Raw genomic sequence first — 23,617 nt, 5'->3', positions numbered from 1 at the left:
AGTTCTTTGTGTCTTGTTAAAATACTATGTTTTATCCGTGGGGGGGAGTTTTTCCAGACAAATTTAGTCGCTAGTTTCCTGAGACGATCTAGGAAAGCGGTGCTTAGATCTAAGGGAACCGTCTGGAAAATGTACAGGATCTTAGGTAGGGAGTCCATCTTAAGTGTATTCATCCTACCAAACCAAGAAAGGGATAGAGAACTCCATGATTTGAGATCAGTTTCAATGTTCCTAAGCAGAGGCGCGTAGTTCAAAGCGTAAATTTGGTTAGGATCTGCTGGAATGTGCACTCCAAGATATTTGATATGTCCATTTGCCCATTTAAAAGGAAGGGAGGAGGACAGGGAGGAGACCAGATGATTCGGGATATTGATGTTCAAGATCTCAGATTTTTGGACATTAACCTTAAAATTGCTTACTCTACTGTACGCCTCAAATTCCCTCATAATATTAGGTAAACTTACTACCGGATCCGAGACATAAATGAGTAAGTCATCAGCGAACAGTGAGAGTTTATAGGGTTTTCCTTTGACCTCTAGACCTCTAATTGATGGGTTATCGCGAAGTGCACATGCCAAAGACTCCATCACCAGAATATAAAGGAGTGGTGACAATGGGCACCCCTGCCTCGTGCCGTTACGGATGGGAAAGGGGGAGGATACCGACCCATTAACCCTGACACACGCCGACGGATTTGTGTAGAGGGCCATAATTCTGTTCCTTGTCTTTGCTCCCAACCCTATCCTCGTGAGAGTGGCCCCCAGGAACCCCCAATGTACCCTATCAAAAGCTTTTTCGGCGTCCACCGTAAGCAGACATAAAGGGGTCCCCGAGCGCCGAGCCCACGAGATCAGGGTGAGCGTTTTTAGGGTATTGTCTCTTGCCTCGCGACCCGGAACAAAGCCCACCTGTTCAGGGTGAATTAAGTTTGGAATAAATGGGGAGATGCGTAGGGCTAAAATCTTGGAGTATATTTTGAGGTCGATATTGATCAAGGAGATGGGCCTATAGTTTCCGCAGTGGTTGGGGTCCTTACCCGGTTTAGGGATAACGGAAATGTGGGCTCTAAGAGATTGTGGGTCAAAGGGACTGTCGATGTCTATAGAGTTGAAGAAATCCGTCAAAGGTGTAGCTAGGGCTTCCCCGAAGACCCTATAAAATCTGGGTGTGAAGCCGTCTGGCCCCGGGCTCTTGCCCATTTTCAGTTCCTTTATTACCTGCAGAATTTCTTCTGAGGTGAAGTCGTTATCAATCGCAGCGGCTTCCTCTGGGGAAATAGAGTTTGGGAAATGAGATTCCAGATAACCTGAGATCTCCTCTACGAATCGTACAGGGTCAGCAGCTGGAGCACCCAGATTATACAGAGCGCAGTAGAAGTTACTAAATTCCCGGAGTATCTCATTCGGTGAGTTAACTAAGGTGCCCTGGGACGAGTATATGGACATTACTGGTGCCTGAGGGGTCCTAGGATGTAGGGTTTTGGCTAGCAATTTCCCGCATTTATCCCCATACTCGAAGTAGTCTTTTCTCACCTTATCTCTAAAACATAGGCTCTTTTGATCTAATATTTGGAGGATCTGGTGTCTAATAGTTGAAATTTCCGACTTCAAAAGATCAGTTGGGGAAGATTTATTAGCGGTTTCTTTAGAACCCAATTCTGAGAATAAGGAGCTCAGTTTTGCGGAATTCTCCTTTTTAAGACGCGCCCCATGTGCCATAAACACCCCTCGGATAGATCCCTTTAAAATCTCCCATCTAACTGGCATCGTAAGATGTTGAGCCTGATTTGTGGAGATAAAGTCCGTGATTACACCCCGAACTTCAGCTTCACATAGGGCATCATTTAGCAGGTTGTCATTTAATCTCCAGGAGAATTCCTTAGTGCGTTTGCCCAGGTGACCTAGCCACCCGTACACTGGGGCATGATCTGACCAAAGGGCGGAATCGATAGAGCTCTTAGGACCCCGATCTAACAGTTGGTGTGATACGAAGAGGTAATCTAGGCGACTATAGCTGTTGTGTGCTTGAGAATGGTGGCTATAATCTCTGACTCCCGGGTGAAGCACCCTCCACATATCCACTAATTTGAGGTTCAATAATGAGCGTCTCAGTCTACGTAGTGCCAGGTGAGAGAGTGAGGACCTACCTGTGGATGAGTCCAGCGCAGGATCAAGAGGAACGATGAAATCGCCTCCTAGAATCAGTGCAGATCCTTCAGCAAAGACAGCCAGTTTTTTCAGAACCCTCAAACCAAAAGACACCTGGCCCTGGTTAGGAAAATAAACGTTAGCAATTGTGAAAACATTTCCCAGTAAATCGATTTTAAGAAATATATAGCGGCCTTCCGTGTCTATTTCCGTGGTCAGTATGGACGGATGGAACGACTTGTGAAAGGCTATGGAAACTCCACAAGCCTTCCTAGAGGGGTGAGGGCAGTGGTGCCATACAGGGTAGTACTTATTATGTAATTTGGGGATGCTGTCCACTTTAAAGTGAGTCTCTTGAAACATTGCTACCAGAACTCGTCTCTTATGGAGACGATATAATATTTGGCTTCGTTTCTCTGGTTTATTTAGACCCCTGGCATTGTATGTACAGAAAGTTAATACCGCCATAGTTTGGGTAAAGGAGAACTTAGATCATGAGTAGATGATGTAGTGAGGGGAGGGAGGAGGTTAGGCCAGGAAAGAACGGGGAGGGAAGAGAGGGGGAAACAAACATGACAATCATAACATACATGAAAAAATGTACAACCTAGGCTCCTAGTGAGCCTAGTAAATCTAAGATAAGGCATAAAAAGCCAAGGCGATGTCCAGCACCGCAACCCTAAGGGGGAGACGAGGAGACCAATGGGGGGCGAGTCTCCCGGCACATCTCCGCCAGAAAAACAAAATGTATTCATTTTACTAAAGAAAATATATTAAGCGCTTCTAAGTTAGCATTTCAAATAAGTAAAGACTATAAAGGTCCCTGTGAAACTCCCACAGATATCGTATCCTGTGACTAATCGAGGAGTATAGGTGTTATTATGAAGCCACGTGGAAAAAGATTATAACAGCATGGTAAAGAAAACATAACAGGTAACATCTATCAAATATAAAAGTATAGAGAAAACCCGTTCAGGTTCCTGTAGAGTGATTCGCAGCTCGGTCCGAGCCTCTTCTGCGTGCTTCCTGCCACTTCTCTCTCGGCGGTTGGACCGGGGCCGAGTTGATTACCGGCCATTCAGGTAGGGCTATCTGTGGCAGCTCGAACGTCCCCAGGAATTTCGGAAGATCACCGAGGGATCTGAAGACAGCCGACTTCCCATTTTTCTTAGCGATCAGTTGAAACGGGTAGCCCCATCTGTACGGGATGTCCCTGGATTGTAATTCCGTCAATAGAGGACGCAAGGCCCTCCGCAGTTGAAGGGTTCTCTTCGCTAGATCTGGGAGAACAATAATTTTGGATCCACGGAACGTGATATCCTTGAGCTCCCTTGCACGGCGAAGTATCTCCTCTTTTTCCTTGAAAAAATGGACTCGGCATAGGATGTCTCTGGGACGTTCAGAAGCCGCCGGCTTAGGGCCCAGTGTGCGGTGGATACGATCCAGTTCAATTGGAGAGGCCGAAGGTTGGTTCAAGATCTCTGCAAAAAACGCCTGAGCCCACTCCTCAAGCTTAGATGATTCCACGTCTTCATTCACGCCTCTAATCCTTAGATTGTTACGGCGGTGTCTGTTCTCAATATCTTCCAAATGTGTCAAAATGCTAGAGATATGGGATGCATGCTCCTGTAGAACTTGTGAGTGAGTGTCCAATTGATCTAGAATTTTCTCCTGAGCAGACTCCGCTTCTGCCACCCTGTGGCCAATGTGATGTATTTCTTTTTGCAGACCAGCAATGTCCCTCTTATGAGATTCCTCCAACCTTGAAAAAAGATTGTTAATTTCGTGCCTGGTTGGCATGGCGCGTATGTGCGCTTTCCAGTCCCATTCTTGATGGGAGACACTTGCCCCCTGTGATGGGGAAACATTGCCCCCCTGGCTTGTAGTGGGGGTGGGAGGTAAGGCCCTGTGAGGGGTGGAAGGCCAGGTTAAAGAAGGGGAGGCCTGGGATGATGGCACATCTCCTCCATTCCCCGATAGTGGGGGGTACTCTTCATAATGCCCCTCTGAAGGGGCACTCACCGAGGTGCCTGGGGACTGCGGGTCTGGCTCCTCCGCTTCACCCCGCTCCTGCTGGAAGGATGGCGCTGCGGTGTGAGGCTGACGAGCGGTCGCGGCCGCCATCTTGGGAGCCTCGTGCGCCTCGTCCTCAGGCAGCTCCGCTGACCTGAGGAACTTAGTGATGGCCCCCGGATCGGCTGCTGGGGGTGCCGTGGTCTTCCTCGGTCCCCTCCTGTGGACCATGGTGGGATCCGGGCTCAGAGCGCTGCGTGCTGTGGGTATCTGGCGGGAATGGCCGGGAGCTCGCAGTCAGTGCGACTTACTCCGCCATCGCCAAGCCACGCCCCCCTCGAAGCGTGTTTAGACAATGATATTTTTTGAACCAAAGGTGTCCACACCTGTCCAAACATAATTCCTACTGACGGGTTAAAGATTCTCAACTCCAAAAAGCACTAATGGGGGCTCTATTTTGTTGTAACAGGCAGAGAATTAAAATAAACATAAACTTTTATCATCACACCATAAAGGAAAAGAGGATTGATTTACTTGCCAGAACATTTGTGCACCCTTTATCACAAGTTGAAAGATATAAAAAATGCTGGTAAGTTGATGTCTTATCACTTGAGGGTTATCTTATCTAATGAAGAAGACGTCACCTAAACACCTAAAAGTGCTGTGATCGTACTTTTACTCCAAACCAGTGCAACCTTAAACATTTAGCTTTCTCAGAGCTTTTACAGTTGGTTGAAAGAACCCAATTTGGTACCCTTGGAAGGTGCAGCAAAAACCTGGGAACCAGCATACATCACAAATTGACTAACATCTACAGAAGTTGTTTCAACTCTCACAGCATATAAAGGGTGGGAGGAGCATTTTTTTTACGGTACCCAATACACATACAACTTTTTTTCTTTTATCTTGTGGACATCTTTTTTAAGTCATTAGCAACCTGTTTAAATATTTTGCATTAAGATTGAGTAAATTTCTTTTATTTGGCAAATTAGAAATAAGTTCATACAATTTTACAAGGGTTTCTTCAGTACATTTTAGCATGAGACATTGAATCGCTTTTAATTCTTTTTCTTATTTATGTCTAGTGGAAAGTGGGAGACCCCTGTAGTGCTGTTTGGTCAGAAGACGGTTGTGTCTATCCTGCCACTGTAAAATCCATTGACAGAGAAACAGGAACATGTGTGGTGCAGTATGACGGTTATGGAAATACTGAAAGGCATCAGCTGGATGAAATCGTTTCTGTGGGGAGTAGTGGAGATAGTACACCACCAGTTAAACAGGTGTGGTGTTCCTGACTGATCACATGTTCTGTCTCTTCATTTCCAGTTTTTGGCTGCTAATATGCCTTTGATAAACTGCACTTAAAGGGGTATTCTCATCTGGGCACTTACATTCAGTTTCATTAATCTGCCATATATAAACATTTCTTCAATTGGATGTTATAAAAAAAAATGTTCCTGTGTGAAGATAATTTCTCATAAATATAACCATGTTGTCCCTTAGAAACCAGATAGCTTCCTCGGATACGGCCACGTCTGATAGATTGAGTGCACAAAGAAACAAAAGGTTATTGTATATGAAATGTCCGGGAGTTACTGCATGTCCTACAGCCGCCCTGTGGTAATGATCGCTGAATCCTGGTGGTTTGGCAGGACCTTATAGCGCAAGTTTGGCCACCGCTGCCAGAGTATGACGTGGTCGTATCCGAGGAAGCCATCTCGCTTCTAAGGGACAGAATAACTACATTTATGAGAAATTATCTTCACACAGGAACATTTTTTTTAATAACATCCAATTGAAGAAATGTTTACATATGGCAAATGAATTTAATTAAATGTAAATGCCCAGATGGGAATACCCCTTTAATCCATCCAGTGGAATTTAGCTGAATACAATTATTTCCAAGCATAGAATAGTTTCAGTATTAGTTTCAATAGTTTCAATATGTTTCAGTGAAACATAGGAATTATCTTGATGCATATTTTACTGTTCATAAAGTATACTCCCATACATAATATACCCACCTTGTCAACTTTATTCGTTTTTTTTTCCTCTTCACTTTATGTTATCTTTGAGGGTGTAATCACACCTGTTTAGAAACACAATGCAAGCGCATGATATATGCGATGACCCGATGAAATATGCGTTTCCATGGAAACACATGCGATTGGTAAACAGGACAGGATTTTTTTTCCCTACATCATTAGTTTAGGAAGCTATAGAGACTCTGTGTACTAGGTTTATGTCCTATTGTGACTATGTTAAAAAGTGACTGACATTTTCTTTAACACTTCTAAAGAGAACTAAACTCAACAACCCCAACTATCCTTTCATTGAATGTCTCCAGTGATTACAGTGCAGTTGGTATTTTTTCTCTTGCCCCCATTGTTAAATATCTCTACTGTGGGGTGGACAGTCCTGGGCAGTCTTGTTCCTCCCATCTGACAGATCTGAAAATAATGAGATTGGTGAGAACGTGGTGAAAGGTCCTCTTTAATGGAAATCTACCATCAAAATCTATCATGATAAACCAGGGACAGTTGCTCATAGATCCAGACATTGTGACTGTGATAATCTTATAATTGTTTTTTATGGGCCTTCCTTCTATATATATATATATATATATATATATATCTCCTTCCTTCTAAAATTAACTTTTAAAATAATGCTCATGAGTCAGAAGGTCTCTGGGGGCGTTTACAGAGCCATTTCGTGCTGTAGCTTCACAGCCTGTTAGAGCACGTCTCCTTCCACCTGCTACCTCGGCACTTCCCCCCCTCCCTCTGCCTGCTGTAATCTCACAGCAGCAGAAAGTTTCAGCAGACAGTAAAGGGTAGTAGTATAACTGAATTTTCTACAAATGTCGAATATAAGACAACGTAAAACATTATGATGCACAATTATTGTTAAAACCAATAAATACGGTAGTCTCAACACATAAAGGACATATTGTAGCATTAACTGTGAATGCCCTTAGGTTTAGACCAACACACTTAGCTCATGCCACAAAGTGTATCTCATGACTTCTGCGTCACCTAGCATAAACATAAATGACAGGGATGATCTGTCATGAACCTGACCCTCACCTTGAGTATCACAACTGAAAAAACAATAAAGAGACTAATACGACTCTTAGATCTGTTTCTTGATTAATGCCAAATCACCATGCTACACAATTCATAGAGGCTGCCATTGGATGTCAGTAGAGGTTTGCATTCAATATCCAACACGGCATTAACTCCCATATATGGCCAATTCAGACCCCATGATTGAACTTTGTTGGTGTTTTCATCAAGGGTAATCTAAGGAAGACTAAACCAACATTGGGACTCTACACTCAGCATCTCAACATTTTTTGTTCTTACTGAAAATCAACAAAACCCCCTTTATTGTATGTTACTCCCAAATACATTGGGGCTCATTTACTTACCCGGTCCTGTCGTGATCCCGCGGCGCATTGTCCGACATGGATTCGGGTTCTCCCGGGATTCACTAAGGTCGTGCGGTCGATATCCAGCAGGTGTCGCTGGAGGTCTGCTGGAGTTCACCTTCTTCTTCCGGGTGCATGTAAGTGCTTGATCTAGCGACACATCTTGTTTTATAAACGCTGCAATTTTTCTGAAGCCGTCGGGTTGTCCAAAGGCCGCGGAGCCGTTAGTAAATGAGCCCCATTATCTTGTGGGATAGGATTAACTCTTTCAACCACAATTCAAGCAACTGCACTACAGTAACTACAGTGTCCCTACCTACAAGGTCTCCCCCTGGTGGTGGAGCAAGACCTATATGTCCCTAAAGATAGATAACTAAATGGACATATAGGTCGCCCTGATGGTGGGCTCCGGGGAAGTTATGTGTGCTGTTCACACACAGTGGAAAGAGAGAAGGGCTCCATCACATTGTAACAACCTGTGAAGCAACATCATTTTAAAAGCTGATTTTAGAAGGAAGGAGGCCCTGGATAGCAAATATAAGAAGTTTATCATAGAACCTGGATCTATGATTAAGTGACCATTGTTTCTCATGCTTTGCTGTTAGATTTAGTAAAATAATAGTATGACTAAAACAAAGTACATTAGAGGTTGATTTGATTTTACATTTAACATCTTTGATTGGCAGGATGAAGAAGACACAGACTGGCTATACACACGGAGGAGTTCTACCTCCTCACCTGATCTCTCCCGCAATTGGAGAAAACAAGGGAAGAAGTCTGACTGGATGTATACTTTTCCACCTCCACCGCCACCTCCACCACCACCACCTCCTCCTCCACCACCACCACCTCCTCCTCCACCTTCATTACCTCCTCCTCCACCACCTAAGGTGAGTATTGTACTGAAAACTTGGTTATTGCATTTATTGGACATCATTTGAACAATTAGTATTTGATTATAGAGGGATAGAATAGCAGGGACTTAGCCAAGTCAAGACAAGCATATTTGGCATGTGGATTATTACGGTGAGCTTACTTGTGTGATGAGCGGTAGTGGACCAAATGTTATACACAGCCTGGTCCCTGCTGCATTTGTCCTGCAGTTTAACTGCAAATCACTCTTGGAAGATCATGGCCCTTGGTTCTGCAGCAAGAAGCAGTCCATGTTCAGGGCAGGCAACAAAGTAGCAGAATCCAATAACAGGCAGAGGGTTAAGCAGCATAGCTTCGGAAACAAGCCCACACAAAGGATAAAAGATCAAGATCATGTTCATAGAGCAGAGCCATTGTCAAAAACTAGAGACTATAGCAAAAAAAAAAGTTTGCGTCGGTTCTTACTAAGAGGCCGGAGCATCTTAGTGGATATGGAGTGCTTGTTCTCTAATTCACTGTTAACAAAAATACAGCATTTCATAGATTTAATTACAAACCGTCTCTATCAGTACTGGTATATACAATTTTGGTTGCCTCGGGATTCGTCCGTAAATCAGAAGTCTAGGGCAGCACAGTGGGTCAGTGGTTAGCACTACAGCCTTGCAGCTCTGGTGTCCTGGGTTCATGTCTCATCCAGGTCAACATCTGCAAAGAGTTTGTATGTTAAACTCCTTGTTTGCGTGGGTTTCCTACCACACTCCAAAACATACTGGTAGGTTGATTAGATAGTAAGCCCCATTGGGGAGAGGGACTGATTTGGCAAGCTCTGAGCAGCGCTGCGGTATCTGTGTGCACTATATAAATGGCTGAGATAGCAGAGCTGAGAATTTCATTGTGTTTTTTATATGCGGCGCATGGATCTCATCATCTCCCATCTCTGATCTGTCACATCTCTCTTTCTATGTGTCAGATAACAGTGAATATTCATAAGCTAAATAAAAGTGTAGATAAACACTACACCCTGATAATCTAAGCACATTGCAAGCACAAAGCATCTTACAGCACTAGAGGGATCATGAAGTGTTTGCTTAGAGAGTCCCCGCCCACACCAACCAGCCTAGGGAGTGATAGGAACTAAAAGAGCAAAAAAACTGAGTAAAATTGTAATGTAAGGGGTTAAAAATTATCTTTATTGTGTAAACATCACTAGGAGATTGAAATTTGAGAATTTTCTTCCATGGGAAAAACTCTTTAAAGGAAACCTATTAAGGTAGATTTGATAGTAGGTTACATTGGCTAACCCTATAACAATGTCTAATCTACTACTGTACATGCACAGAGCTCCGACACCGTACAGGTAGGCAGGGACACCAGAGGCTACTGGGGTGTAGAGTAGTCTTTGGTCCCACTCCATGGAGAGGCAAATCCACACTCCCCGTTAGTCTATCCAAAACAAAGATTAGGTTTGACATTGTTAAAGGGTTAGGTGCGCGTATTTTAGGATTTAGGTAACCTACCATCAGATCTACTTTAATAGATTCCTGATGTAGGTCTCCTTTAAATAGTCAGTTTAACTAAACAATTCCTCACAGAAATTTTGGTCAAAATTTCTTGACAGCAATGTCAAGGAGTCATGATTGCCAGCATGGCACAGCCAGTTATTAGGCTTAATCTTTCCCATTGGTGGATTAGGTTTGGAACAAATCTTCATTAATAATAAATGGATCATTTTATAATTAGCATTTTATGTTTACTTGCATTATCTGTGAAAAAGTTGAAAAAATAGCAGAAATCAGGTGGGATGCAAATCATTTTCACAGAAATGTTGCAAGTCTTGTAGAATTCAAATGTTTGGACTGCAAATCGGGGCCTGGAGGGCAAAGAAGAGATCTGGTGCTTCTGCCTGTCCGGTTACATATCAGTGGGCATAGACTGCCAACTTAATACCTGACATAGTTTACTATCATTAGTTTATAATCATTAATGACTAAAAATCCTGAAGGGTTGTCTTGCACTTTTCTCATGTGCCCTAAAGCTTAGCTCCCAACTCCCACCGCAAGTAAAACCAGCATTTATAATCTTTACAGAGACCTTTGTAGTTGTTTATGTAAATGAGCTTTTCAGAGCACTTGAGCTGTTTCTGTGTTTGCTTTTGCACCTTTTAAAATTTTGTAAATGACAATGTTGGGTAGCAATGATCTGAGTAGAAAGAAGAAATTGGGTGCACCAGCATCCATAGCCACAACACTAACCCACAGTGAAGTTAATTTGCATAAAGATAAAATGTCTAACAAAACAACAGATTGCTGGGAAACATTATAAGCCATGTCTGGTAAGCGACAAAGTGCACTACAAAATGTACTTTGGGAGATGGTAGACTGTTGATTCTGACCACAGACACCTACTGCAACAAGTATTTTTCTCATCTCTTCCTGGGTTTCCTAGCAAGCTGACAATATATATATAATATATTGTATGCGTGTTTGAAGTACAAGGACTCAATTATGTGAATGAAACCTTTATACAATGCAGAATTTAGTACTGCTATATCAGCTACAAAAAACAATAATACATTTTTCATTTACATGGTTTAATAAATGTTATATATGTTTCAGTTTTTTACCGTTTTTGTTTCTTTTACTGTTTTTCTTTCTTTACAGGGCTGCTTTTGGCCTCCACCACCACCGCCTGTGCGAGCTCATCTTCCTGCCTGGCACAATTGGCCCCCTGTATGTGACTGTCACCTCAAACCCTATAATTTTCCTAGTGTTTTTTCAGACCCACTTCTAATGTTGTTTTCATTTTCTTTTCCCTAGTCAGCACCCCTTCCCCCTCCTCCTCCACCACCTCCTTTTTTCAGCACAGAGTGGGAGGATTATGATGAAGAGGAACAAGAGGATGAAGATGTATTGGCTTGTATGCTTATGGCTTGGTACATGACTGGATATCACACTGGCTTTTACAAGGTAGTGGCTTTGGGAAAATAGCTGTCTTTGAAAAATGTAAATTAGTAATCATCCAATTTATATTTTACCTTACAATGAATCCTCCCCATATGTTCCTGGTAGCCTAGTGCAGCAACAGAAAAATCCAAGCTCGACCTATGTTTTACAATATGCCACTTTATTAGGTACACCATGCTAGTAACGGGTTGGACCCCCTTTTGCGTTCAGAACTGCCTCAATTCTTTGTGGCATAGATTCAACAAGGTGCTGGAAGCATTCCTCAGAGATTTTGGTCCATATTGACATGATGGCATCACACAGTTGCCGCAGATTTGTCGGCTGCACATCCATGATGCGAATCTCCCGTTCCACCAAATCCCAAAGATGCTCTATTGGATTGAGATCTGGTGACTGTGGAGACCATTTGAGTACAGTGAACTCATTGTCATGTTCAAGAAACCAGTCTGAGATGATTCCAGCTTTATGACATGGCGCATTATCCTGCTGAAAGTAGCCATCAGATGTTGGGTACATTCCCCACAGAAAATATTCCCCACACCATGACACCACCACCACCAGCCTGAACCGTTGATACAAGGCAGGATGGATCCATGCTTTCATGTTGTTGACGCCAAATTCTGACCCTACCATCCGAATGTCGCAGCAGAAATCGAGACTCATCAGACCAGGCAACGTTTTTCCAATCTTCTACTGTCCAATTTCGATGAGCTTGTGCAAATTGTAGCCTCAGATTCCTGTTCTTAGCTGAAAGGAGAGGCACCCAGTGTGGTCTTCTGCTGCTGTAGCCCATCTGCCTCAAAGTTCGACGTACTGTGCGTTCAGAGATGCTCTTCTGTCTACCTTGGTTGTAACGGGTGGCGATTTGAGTCACTGTTGCCTTTCTATCAGCTCGAACCAGTCTGCCCATTCTCCTGTGACCTCTGGCATCAACAAGGCATTTCCGCCCACAGAACTGCCGCTCACTGGATGTTTTTTCTTTTTCGGACCATTCTCTGTAAACCCTAGAGATGGTTGTGCGTGAAAATCCCAGTGGATCAGCAGTTTCTGAAATACTCAGACCAGCCCTTCTGGCACCAACAACCATGCCACGTTCAAAGGCACTCAAATCACCTTTCTTCCCCATACTGATGCTCGGTTTGAACTGCAGGAGATTGTCTTGACCATGTCTACATGCCTAAATGCTTAAGTTGCCGCCATGTGATTGGCTGATTAGAAATTAAGTGTTAACGAGCAGTTGGACAGGTGTACCTAATAAAGTGGCCGGTGAGTGTATATCATCAAAGCTGAATTTACTAGTGAAGGGTGAAGTGAAAAGAGCTAATATGTAGAAGAAGGTAAAAGTAGATGTTTTAAAGCATCTTGCATTTTGGACAGATGGCAGTGTTACATTTAAGCTATTGAGTAGTGTGACAAACCCCCGCTCTCAGGTCACGTCACGGAGAACAGCTACTCTAAGGAGCATCACATTTTATCACATAAACCCCCACCCACCAATCCAAGATGGTTTATTTACACTAATTTTTATTCTCCTAGCACCCAGCATTTAATACACCACACGCATAAATAAATATCCTCATTAACAGTATGATTTGTACCTATTTCATCCCATAAGAAAGGTCAAATTAAAGTGATCAAAAAAACATATCTACTCCAGAATGATACTGAAGCAAAGTACTACATGTCCCACAAAAAAACAAGCCATCAACCAGATCTGTAGACAAAAAAATAAGTGTTATGCCACTTGGAAGATGGGGATGCAAAAACAATAGATTTTTCCCCATATTAGGTTTTATTGTGAGAAATTTAGTAAAGCGTAAGAAAAAATATCTAAGTATAGTATCCACATCATCGTACTGACCCATAGAATAAAAATAAGATATTTGTTAGGCTATATGGTGAACACCAAAAAAATAAAGTAAAAAATCAATTACATAATTGATGCTTTTCTATTCCTCCACCCCCAAAAATAGTTAATATGTTTTCTACAATAGGGGATACCAACCCCAAAATGGAATCATCCCAAATGCATCTCATATCTTGTTCTATAGGATAAAACTGGCAGCTGCAGGGTGCTCCTTCCCTTCTGCCGCTTGCTGTGCACCCAAACAACAAGTAACGTCCGCATTTAGGTTGTCTCATACTCAGGAGATATTGCATAACAAATTTTAAGATGGGTTTTCTTTTTATATTTTGGAAATGTGTAAATTTAAGGGCTATATGAATGTATTATCGATAAAAATTACCCCATTTGAAATTTCATCTCCGTTTTGTTTTAATTACTATGCAGCGTTGAAAGGGTTAAAACTCTTCCTAAAAGCAGTTTTTAATAGTTTGAAGGTTGTACTTTTTCATCTCCGTTTTGTTTTAATTACTATGCAGCGCTGAAAGGGTTGAAACTCTTCCCAAAAGCAGTTTTTAATAGTTTGAACTACCGGTAATAGTTGTACTTTTGAAAATGGGGGGATTCTAATAATTTTATATATCAAACTCATTTAAAACAAAGATGATCCCAAAAGTTTTTAATGTAGAAATTTTGGGAAAAAAATATAAACTCTGTTCTATTGTCCAGCAAGAGTCCCCCTCTTATATTTACTGTCCAGCAGGAGAACCCCCCATTATATATAGTGTCCAGCAGCCAGACCCATTATTAAGCTTACAGTAACCAGCAGCCATTAAAAAAACTCAATACTTACCTCCCCCACTCCGGCAACCCTGCAGCTCCCTCTTCTGCCAGGCAGAGACACAACAGTGCTCTCTGTCTGGACACACACTGAAAATGTTCTGATACTACATTTACCTTTGATCAACTTTGTACCTGTTACCACAGACTTGAAGGGTTATGACTTTTCTTTGTTTGAATTTTCATCCAAAAGGAAGGACTTAACCTTCCTTGCATACTAAAGAGCCTTACCCTTTTGTCCAGTATCAGAGCCATGCAATCTCCTGTTGAAGTATGACCCTCACAGGGGCACATTTACATTTATGTGAAGTTTGCCTGTGTACTGTGCAGAGGGCACCAGATTCATGATTTCTGGTGCACGTTCTTCATGAACCTGGTGCCCTCTGCACTGCTACGACGGAGTGCACCAACTTTTTTTTTTGATGGGGTGTGCAACACACTTCTGTCGGACTTTGCATGATAAATGTGGTGCAAGGACTCTGCACCGGAACGCCCATTTCAGTGACAAAATTTGTGTTGCATGAAAAGTAGTAGAAAATTTGTGCCCCACAGTGTTTACAGGATCTCCCATTAGTCCTTTACACCAAGGTCCCCTGTTGGGATGCAAAGAGCCCTAAAAGAGAGTTTAGAATAAGGAAATATCCTGTACTATTACCACAGGTAGTTTAACAGAACAGGTTATCCTCCAAACTAAATGTATTCTCTTAAAATTATTATTAAAATCCATTTGTGTAATGTATAGTGAATTATGTTATGACCGCAGCATGCCCATCTTGCATGTTATACACCACTTGTCATTTACCTCTTTTTGATGCTCTTAACTTTGTTTTATTAAAGGGGTTGTCTGGAGGTTGGAAAACATATCTGCTTACATCCAAAAGCAGCTTTTCTCCTGACCATAGGTTGTGCATTGTTTTGCAACTAAGCTCCATTCATTTCTATACAGCTGAGCTTCAATACCGTAACTAACCATGGTCAGGTCTGTTTTTGGAAAAAAGCAGCCATATTTTTCAACTTCCAGACAACCTCTAACTCACTACTATTACTAATATGCTTGCTGTCTAGGGACTAAAACAAGGTCGTGCTGAAGCTTTGAGACCCAACCTTAAAAAAGGATCCAGAAGAAAATAGTACTTTCAGGTGAGAAGCTTCTTTTGTTTAGGAATTGATTGACTTTATAATCATTATTTCTTTAAATAAGATAAAGTGCTGACTGCAGGCTGCCTAAATTTTGTCATGAAAATATACACACAAAATATAGCATAGAAAGTACCATATTCACAATTTCAGCACCCTACCCTACCATGAACACAGTGCTGAGAGGAGTAGTTGGGAGGGGAAAGTGCTCCTAACCCCTCCACCCTCCAAAGGCAGATGGGTGGCTGGGCTGCAAATCTGTCTAAATATAGGACATGTACTATATTTTGTGGGGCTGCCACCACAACACCTCCATGGTTTGGTGACACACCGTGTGCCATAGAAGTCTTTGGGGCAGTGATCTGGTTGCAAATCATGTGACTATATCCCTGCCCCCATAATGGCTGTATGAATGTATCCTAATGTTGTATGGAGAGGGCTTAAAGGAGTATTCCCACAAAGAAAAAAATTCTTAAATATACTCAGGATATCAAAATAACACATTCTCTAATTCACAATTATTAACAAAAATACAGCAGTTCACAGATATAATTGCAACCTGTCTCGGTGTACACAATTTTGTTCTGACCGTGAGTCTTCAAGCCATATTTTTCTCCTGTCTGACACTGCACTGAGCTGAGCTGCTCTCTGCCTCTAGCCTCCACTCTTGCATTCCAGGACAAGCTCACACAGAGACTTCCTGCCAGCGCGTGAGGGGAGTAAAGCTACAAGCTACAAACAGATAAGGTCTTTCTACAGGGGAGGGGGAGGGAGGCATATCAGATATGCCAGTGTGTGTGTTGGATGTTGGCAATTTACTGTACTTTAGTCCTAGGCTACAATGATCAGCTGTAACAGTTATTACAGGTGTCTGCAATGAAGCTTTATTGTTAATCCTGGTTCTTATGACTATCCAACATATTTAAAATCCAATTGTCACAGACACCAAAAAAAATTTGGCTGGGGGTTACAATGATAAAGTTTACAGTTCCGAGTTACATACAAATTCAACTTAAGAACAAACCAACAGACCCTATCTTGTATGTAACCCGGGGACTGCCTTTACTAGTGAATATTCAGAAGCTAAATGAAAGTGTATATAAACCTTGTACCCTGATAATCTAACCACATTTTCAGCACTATGGGGCTCATTTACTAAGGGTCCGCGGACCGCATGTTGTCCGGTTTCCCAAAGATTTCGGTGTTGCGCCGCATTTAACAAGGGTTTTTGGCGTATGTGATCGGATTTTGGCGCCGGCTGTCACACAACACAAATCAGGGGGCGGACCGTCGGACGTTCCGACGGATTCGGACAACGCGCAGGATTAAATATCGCAAATTGTGTCGCAACACATGCACTCACATACATCGGGAAGAAGAAGGTAAACTCCGGCGGACCTCAGTGGGGAAGCAACACATGCAGGATCTCAGGTGCACAATGTTGGTGAATCGCGCCGGACTTCATCTTCGTCGGGCCGTCCAGATCGGGGATTGTGACAGGAGGTAAGTAAATGTGCCCCTATGTAACTCTCCACACTAGAGGGATTATAGAGTAAAATTGTAAAATAAGGGGTTAAAAATTATGTTAGTTGTGTAAACATTACTAGGGGGTTGAAAATTAAGAATTTTCTTGGGCAAACCCCTTTAAAGACTGGAATCTCTCCATACATAGCAGGTGTCTGCTGCATTATTTTTAAGTGCCGTGGTGAAACTTAGTAACATGGAGGTACATGGCTTCTTGGCAACTTGGATTCTTTACCTTTTTTATTTTTATATTAAATATTTGAAGTCTAGTTTCTTTAATTAATATCAGAGTGTATCTTTTACCCTGCCTTTGTAATTTTGGGTCTAAACATGCTATTAGGATAATAACTTTATTAAAGAAATACTATACTTTGGGTCACAGTTTGGGTTCCCAATGATCTTAACACCCCAATCTTGCTTACTCTGAGCTTTGGAAATGAGATACATATATAAACAAAATAGGAATGAACAGAGCAATAACATTGCCAGATGAAGCGATAGGAATAGGTGCCCTGCTCAAAGAGCTTACAATCAGGAGGAAGACACTGTGAAATAGGTGATGAATGTGCTTGTGCAATGGTCCAGCCATTTTTCATAAGGTAAAAAATAATTAAATAGTGCTGCATGAGACAGTCACTATGATCAGATCACTCTACCGCCGGCATATACATTCTTGATAATGTATATTATGATGATAAATAAAGCACCTATCTAAAGAACGACAAAGCCAATTTACCCAAAACATTGAATGACAAATAATGAACAAACAATTAAAAACTATTAACAGGTTAATCTAATTGAGGGAAACAAGGACACTACAAAAATACAACCAGATGATACAGGGTGATACATGGGACTGATTCTTAAAATGTATAAGAAACAGGTATGCGAAACAGTCGATACTGTGATGCAAGTAAGTGACAATTAAGCTCTTAGTAAGGGGCATTAATCAGATGTTTTTAAAGTGCATGGTGCGTGTAAAGGCAGATATGAGGGGTGACACTGATGCTGTTTGCAAAAGGAAAGTGTCAGGTGCTATAAAGTGCACAATGCATATGACTCCCAAATACATTCTTCCAAAAACACACTCCTTACTATGATAACTATTACCAAGGGCAGATAAATGTATCATGTCTTATTTCATAAAGGTACAAAAAATCATATTGCACATACCCATTAACATTATAACAATATATTATTGCATAAAGGCTGGAGGAGTATTGCACATACCCATGATCAATGCTCCACCTGTCATCTGGTGTGAGGTCTCAGAAGCGTGTTTCGGTGCAAGCCTTTGTCTGATGATAAATAAAGTTAGATAAACTGACAGTAACTGATGACATAATGTGCATTTATTTAACTGCTTAATGACGCAAGGCGACATAAATCGTCCTCAATAGCGAGCTATTGCCGCATGAAGACGATTTATATCGTCCTCGGGATTCGCCACAGGAGACCGTATGTTCCATATAGTCTGGTCCCTGCTGCGCCTGCCCGACATGGAGATCACTCCATGCCAGGCAGTTTAACTGCTTAACTACTGCGATCAAGGGACAGTAAAAAAAAAGGAAAAGGAAAATAAATAAAATAATTTTTAAAAACTCAACCATTTCCATATCTACACTTATATTTAAAATAAAATAAATAAAATAACCCACCCAAACACAAAATAGGTATTGTCGCAACCTTGGCCAATCGTCTATTACATCATTATACCTGTATTTTCAGGGGTATAAAAAAATAAAAAAATGAATTAAATTTTTGCAATTTAAGTAAAACATGTAATAGAAAACGATCAAAAAGTCAGATGTACCTTATAATAGTATCAATCTAACCTCTGGAATATCTATCCATCCATCAATCCATCCCTCATAATAAGAAGGTCCAGGGCGTTCCTGAGGGAAGTTGATGTTATCATCATATGCTGCCATCCAGGGCCGCCGATAGGGCAGTACAACTGGTACTGCCCTATGGGGCCCGGACTCTAAGACACTGGGGGGGGGGGGGGGGGCCCGGCCGGTGGGCCGCAGACTGTGCGGTCTGTGCTGCACAATATGTGTGGGGTGGAGGCGCCGGGGGCCGCTGGTTAACCCCTTCCCGACATTTGACGTACTATTACTGCATGGCGGGAGGTGCGTTCCCGCAATATGCGGTAATAGTACGTCAAACTTCTGGCCCCGGCTCCTGAATGGAGCCGGGGCCAGAAGCTGCGGGTGTCGGCTATATATTATAGCCGACACCCTCCTCTAACACCCGCGGCGTGCTAGGGGCATTTAACAGGATTCGGACCCCCCCGCGGCGCTTACCGGGGGGGTCCCGCTGCTCTGATCGCAGCCCCGGGACTGCCGGTGCCCGGGGCTGCGCGATCTTCTTCCGGGTGCCGGGTCCGTGCCTCCTGGCAGGACCCGGCTGTGACACACTGAGCGTGCGCAGCATGCTCAGTGTTTCACATAATACAGTGTAATACATCTGTATTACACTGTATTAGGTGAAGAATAGCTTGAACAAGTGATCAGTGGATCACTTGTTCAAGCTAACCTGTAAAAGTAAAGAAAAAAAAGTTAAAAACACTGAATAAACACAATTTTTAATAAAAATAATTAATTAAATAGAGTTAAAGTCCCCTAAACACAAACATTCCCTATACACATCTAATAAAGTAAAAATACCTGAAAATCACCAAAACCCCCCACATATTTGGTATCACCGCGTCCGTAACAATCTGTACAATAAGTCAGAAACATTATTGGACCCGTACGGTGAACGCCGTAAAAACAAAACCCGAAAAACTCGCCAAAAATATAAATTTTCATAAAATCCCTTTACAAAAATGTTCTAAAAAGTGATCAAAAAAAGTTATGTGCCCCAAAATGGTACCAATTGAAAGAACAACTCAACACGTAAAAAATAAGCCCTAAACTAGCTCTGTCAACCAAAAAATATTAAGGTTAAGTTCCCGAAAAGATGGCGATGCAGAAACAAATAAGATTTCCTCTGTATTAGTTTTTCTCCAGTAAAATTGTAAAAATAAATGAAAAACTATATAAATGAGGTATCACCGTAATCGTAGTGATCTATAGAATGAAAATATTATAGTATTTTTAGTGTATGGTGTACGACCCCCAAAATATACAAAAAAAAGAAACCCCAAATTGACAATTTTCTTTTCCTCCATACATTAAAGAGTTAATAAAATCTCATCGAAAAGCTATAGACCCACTTAAATGAAGTATTTGTAAAGTGCATCTCATGTCGCAAAAAATAAGCCCTTAAATGTCCAAATTGCCAAAAAAATAAAGATTGTATAGCCAATAAAAAGTGACAATGCATAATCTGCTCTGAATGGCGCAGCTCCCCCTCAATGCCCTGGCGTGTGCCCATACAGCAGGTTACCACCACATATGGGGTATTGTTATACGCGGGAGAGATGGGGGATCAAATTTTGAGGAGCGTTTTGGAATTTTATCCACTGAGAATTTGTACATTTTATGAAAAACACATTAATTTAGCCAAATAAAATGTAATTTCGAAATTGCATCCGATTTAGTTTTAACCCCTGTAAACCAATTAAAGGGTTAACAAACTTCATAAAAGTTGTTTTACGTACGTTGAGGGGTGTAGTTTCTATAATGGAGTAATTTATGGGGTTTTACTTTATTTAGGCCTCTCAAAGTGACTTGAAACCTGAGCAGGTCCCTCAATAGCAGGATTTAGCTTTTTTTATGAAAATGTGAAAAATTGCACGTGACGTTCAATAGTATGACTCCTATTGGCAATCTACCAGAAGAGTGTGCCTTGTCGTAGCAACAGGCCTCAAACCCTGTTTGTGAAAGGTCACTGCGGGGGGCAGGAGGCTTGTTCGGTTTTGGGGTGTGTTGGGGCCCAGACACTTTTGCTGTATGGGGCCCCGAATTTCCTGATGGCTGCCCTGCTGCCATCTATCAAACGACGGCAAAACAAATTCCAGACTTATTGATTGGTTAGTTTGGATTTGGCAGACATTTGAATAAGACTTTTTGTTTTTGGATGGGAAAAATGTGAGGAGATACGGGGGTTCAATAAGTACCTGTGTTAGAAATGAAGACACCATTTTTTCACATTTTTTTTTTATTTTTTCACATTTTTTAGAAAGATACACTTCTCCCAAAGTTCCTGCCATTATTTGAATCCCTCCAAAAATAGGATTTGTCGAACTCTCCAAAATACGCCTCTGTCTCGGCGAGTTGCAGGGAGCAGGGAGCCAGACCGGGTGAATACGGGGGGGGGGGGGTGCAGAAATTCATAACGCAATTCATAAGGAAGCTGTTCAGATTTCAACAGATACATCATTTCCTTCAGACGCTGAAAGACTCATGCCCCGATATCACAGTACACACGGTTTTTGAAGGTCTATGTCTGACAAAGGCTGGACTTCCTCATACTCTTTCTACCATTTATCAAATTCTTAATGACCAACCTGAGAAATTGGGATATGTGTTAGCGTGGGAAAAGGACTTAAATACGACTTTTTCTCTAAGTGAGTGGCAAGACATGGCAGAAAACACAGCAAAAATTTCTATTAATATGACACTAGTGAAAGCTAACTATAGAGTACTACTTCGCTGGTATCTGGTCCCAGTTCGTAGAGGAGACTTTATAATATGTTATATTCTATAACAATGATAAATCTCACATTAACCCCTAGCCAAGCATTATTAAATGAAAAAAATCCGGGAATTACAGCTCCTGCAAGGAGGTTTTTATCATTTTTTTTCCTAGCAGCTAAAATTGCGATTGGAAGATGGCCACAGTCCCCATGGATTTGATTAAACACAAACTAATGTGGATAATGGTGAATGATAAGCTTTATTGTTCAGTACAGGACAAAATGACCCTATTTAATGAAACATGGCAGATGTGGATTGCATACCAATCAAGAGTTTGACCCCAATGACGATATCTTGGTTCTCGATAGGACCCTTCCCCCCCCAGGCCTTCCTATATCCCTTCTCTCCCTAGTGTTTTTTCCCCTTCCCTCCTGTCTTATAATGATAATAGCTGTTTACATAGAGGTCAGACAGGTCTTTTTGTTTTTATATGGTAGTCTTGCCAGACTAGCCATGTTGTGACTATTGAAATGTACAATGTTTGCATAAGATACCCCCTTCCCCTTTTTTCGTTTCTGTACCCCTACTAAAAATTCATGAAAAACGTAATAAAAATATTGTGAAAAATAACGCAATTCATGCAGTTTGGCGGCTAAAACTCCGGATGAATGTGCTGGTGCGTTATCGTGGTGAAACAGCACCTTCTTTTCCGCCAAATGCATCTCCTTAAATTTTTTGTCAAAGCGGTCCAATAACTCACAGTAGTATTGTCCAGTGATCATTCTTCCTTTTTCTTAAAGATCCATGAGGATGACGCCGTTCGCATCCCAAAAAATCATCGCCATGACCTTTCCGGCCAATGGGACCATCTTCGCCTTTTTTTGGAGCAGATTCACTGGGAGAAATCCATTGTTTTGATTGTTGCTTAGCTCCTGGTGTGTAATGAGGAATCCAGGTTTCATCAACGGTGACAACCCGATGCAAAAACACCTTCAAATCTCGCTTACAATGCTCCAAACACTGCTTCGAAGTTAACAGCCGCATCCGCTTGTGGTCCACTGTGAGCAATCGCAGCACCAAACGGGCCGACAATTTTTTCATCGCCAACTTATCATGTAATATATTAATTGCCATTCCGGTCGACACACCCACGGCCTCTGTACTTCGCGCACTTTCGTTCGTCAGCAACTATCATGTCGTGGACTTCTTAAATGATTTCCAGGCGTCTTGTTAGCCCCTCATCAAAAATGGATGTTCGCCCACGTTTAAATTAGTTGAACCAATATCTAACTGTGGTCATAGATGTTGAAGTGTCCCCATAAACAGCATCCAACTTTGCTTTTATCTCCTCACATTTTTTCCCATCCAAAAACAAAAAGTGAATTACCAAACGGCTCTTTTTCCATCTTAGCGATAATCATGAAACACATCTTACTCAGATGGCTGCCAAATCCAAACTAACCTATTAATCAGTCTGCAATTTGTTTTGCCGTCGTTCGATAGATGGCAGCACACAATGATAACACCAACTTCCCTCAGGAACGCCCTCTGTCGTCAAACACAGGTAATTACTGAACCACCCTCGTAGACGTCCATCTGAACGAGCCCTTATTAGTTTTGCTGTTTGTTGAGGTTTTGCTATTATGCTTTATCTTGTGGGGATAACAATAACCCCTTTTAAAGTAAAGAAATACGAGCAGAAATTAATATGTCACTGTCATTTGGAAACAACATTTGTGTTTATAATATTCTTTCCACATTTTCATTTAATGAAATAAAATTACATTGGTAGCATAAAGCTTAGTTTGTTTCTTCTTTATATTTTTCTGTTTTTCTTTCAGGACATAAGGATTATCTCTCCCATGGAGAAGGGAGGATGCTTGACTAGGTTCCTCTATGCTCCTACGGACAGCCTCCTCCACTACCCTTTACCCAGCTCCTTATAACTGCTCACAGATGTTGAGAAACTCAGTACAACAAAAATCTGAAGTGCTATAATAAAATAAAAATTATTTCCAATTTTCTGCTTCTTCTTTATATTGTATACATTATGTATGGATTAATTTCTCAACCCGATATTGCAGTAGCCGCCCCTAGTTTCAGTACTCAAACAACTACAAGATGAATGTGATTATGTTTCATTCACAGTGTCAAGTGACAGACTTGTCATTAATAGGCAGACAGGAATTGAAAGTGACCGGAGAGATGGGGTTAGCTTTGACGTATTATCAGTGACCCTTTGCCTTTCCTCTTAGATACAG

At 41.7% G+C, this 23,617-nt stretch overlaps 1 protein-coding gene across 2 annotated transcripts in view; it reads left to right on the top strand.

The window, feature by feature from the left end:
• Nucleotides 1–23,375, top strand: part of LOC140064076 (survival motor neuron protein 1-like) — a 41,700-nt gene extending 18,325 nt beyond the window's left edge. For both annotated transcript variants that reach the window (XM_072110563.1, XM_072110553.1), the window contains 6 exons: nucleotides 5,246–5,440; nucleotides 8,277–8,480; nucleotides 11,124–11,192; nucleotides 11,280–11,429; nucleotides 15,175–15,249; nucleotides 23,198–23,375. In XM_072110563.1, coding sequence (XP_071966664.1) covers nucleotides 5,246–5,440; nucleotides 8,277–8,480; nucleotides 11,124–11,192; nucleotides 11,280–11,429; nucleotides 15,175–15,240 — 684 coding nt within the window. In that variant the 3' untranslated portion in view covers nucleotides 15,241–15,249; nucleotides 23,198–23,375. The remainder of the gene's footprint in view (nucleotides 1–5,245; nucleotides 5,441–8,276; nucleotides 8,481–11,123; nucleotides 11,193–11,279; nucleotides 11,430–15,174; nucleotides 15,250–23,197) is intronic.
• Nucleotides 23,376–23,617: the final 242 nt, after the last annotated feature.

This window comes from Engystomops pustulosus, chromosome 1, assembly GCF_040894005.1.
Source record: "Engystomops pustulosus chromosome 1, aEngPut4.maternal, whole genome shotgun sequence".
Lineage (NCBI taxonomy): Eukaryota > Metazoa > Chordata > Amphibia > Anura > Leptodactylidae > Engystomops > Engystomops pustulosus.
The sequence above is the reverse complement of the archived record's forward strand: the minus strand, read 5'-3'. Positions and strand labels throughout refer to the sequence as shown.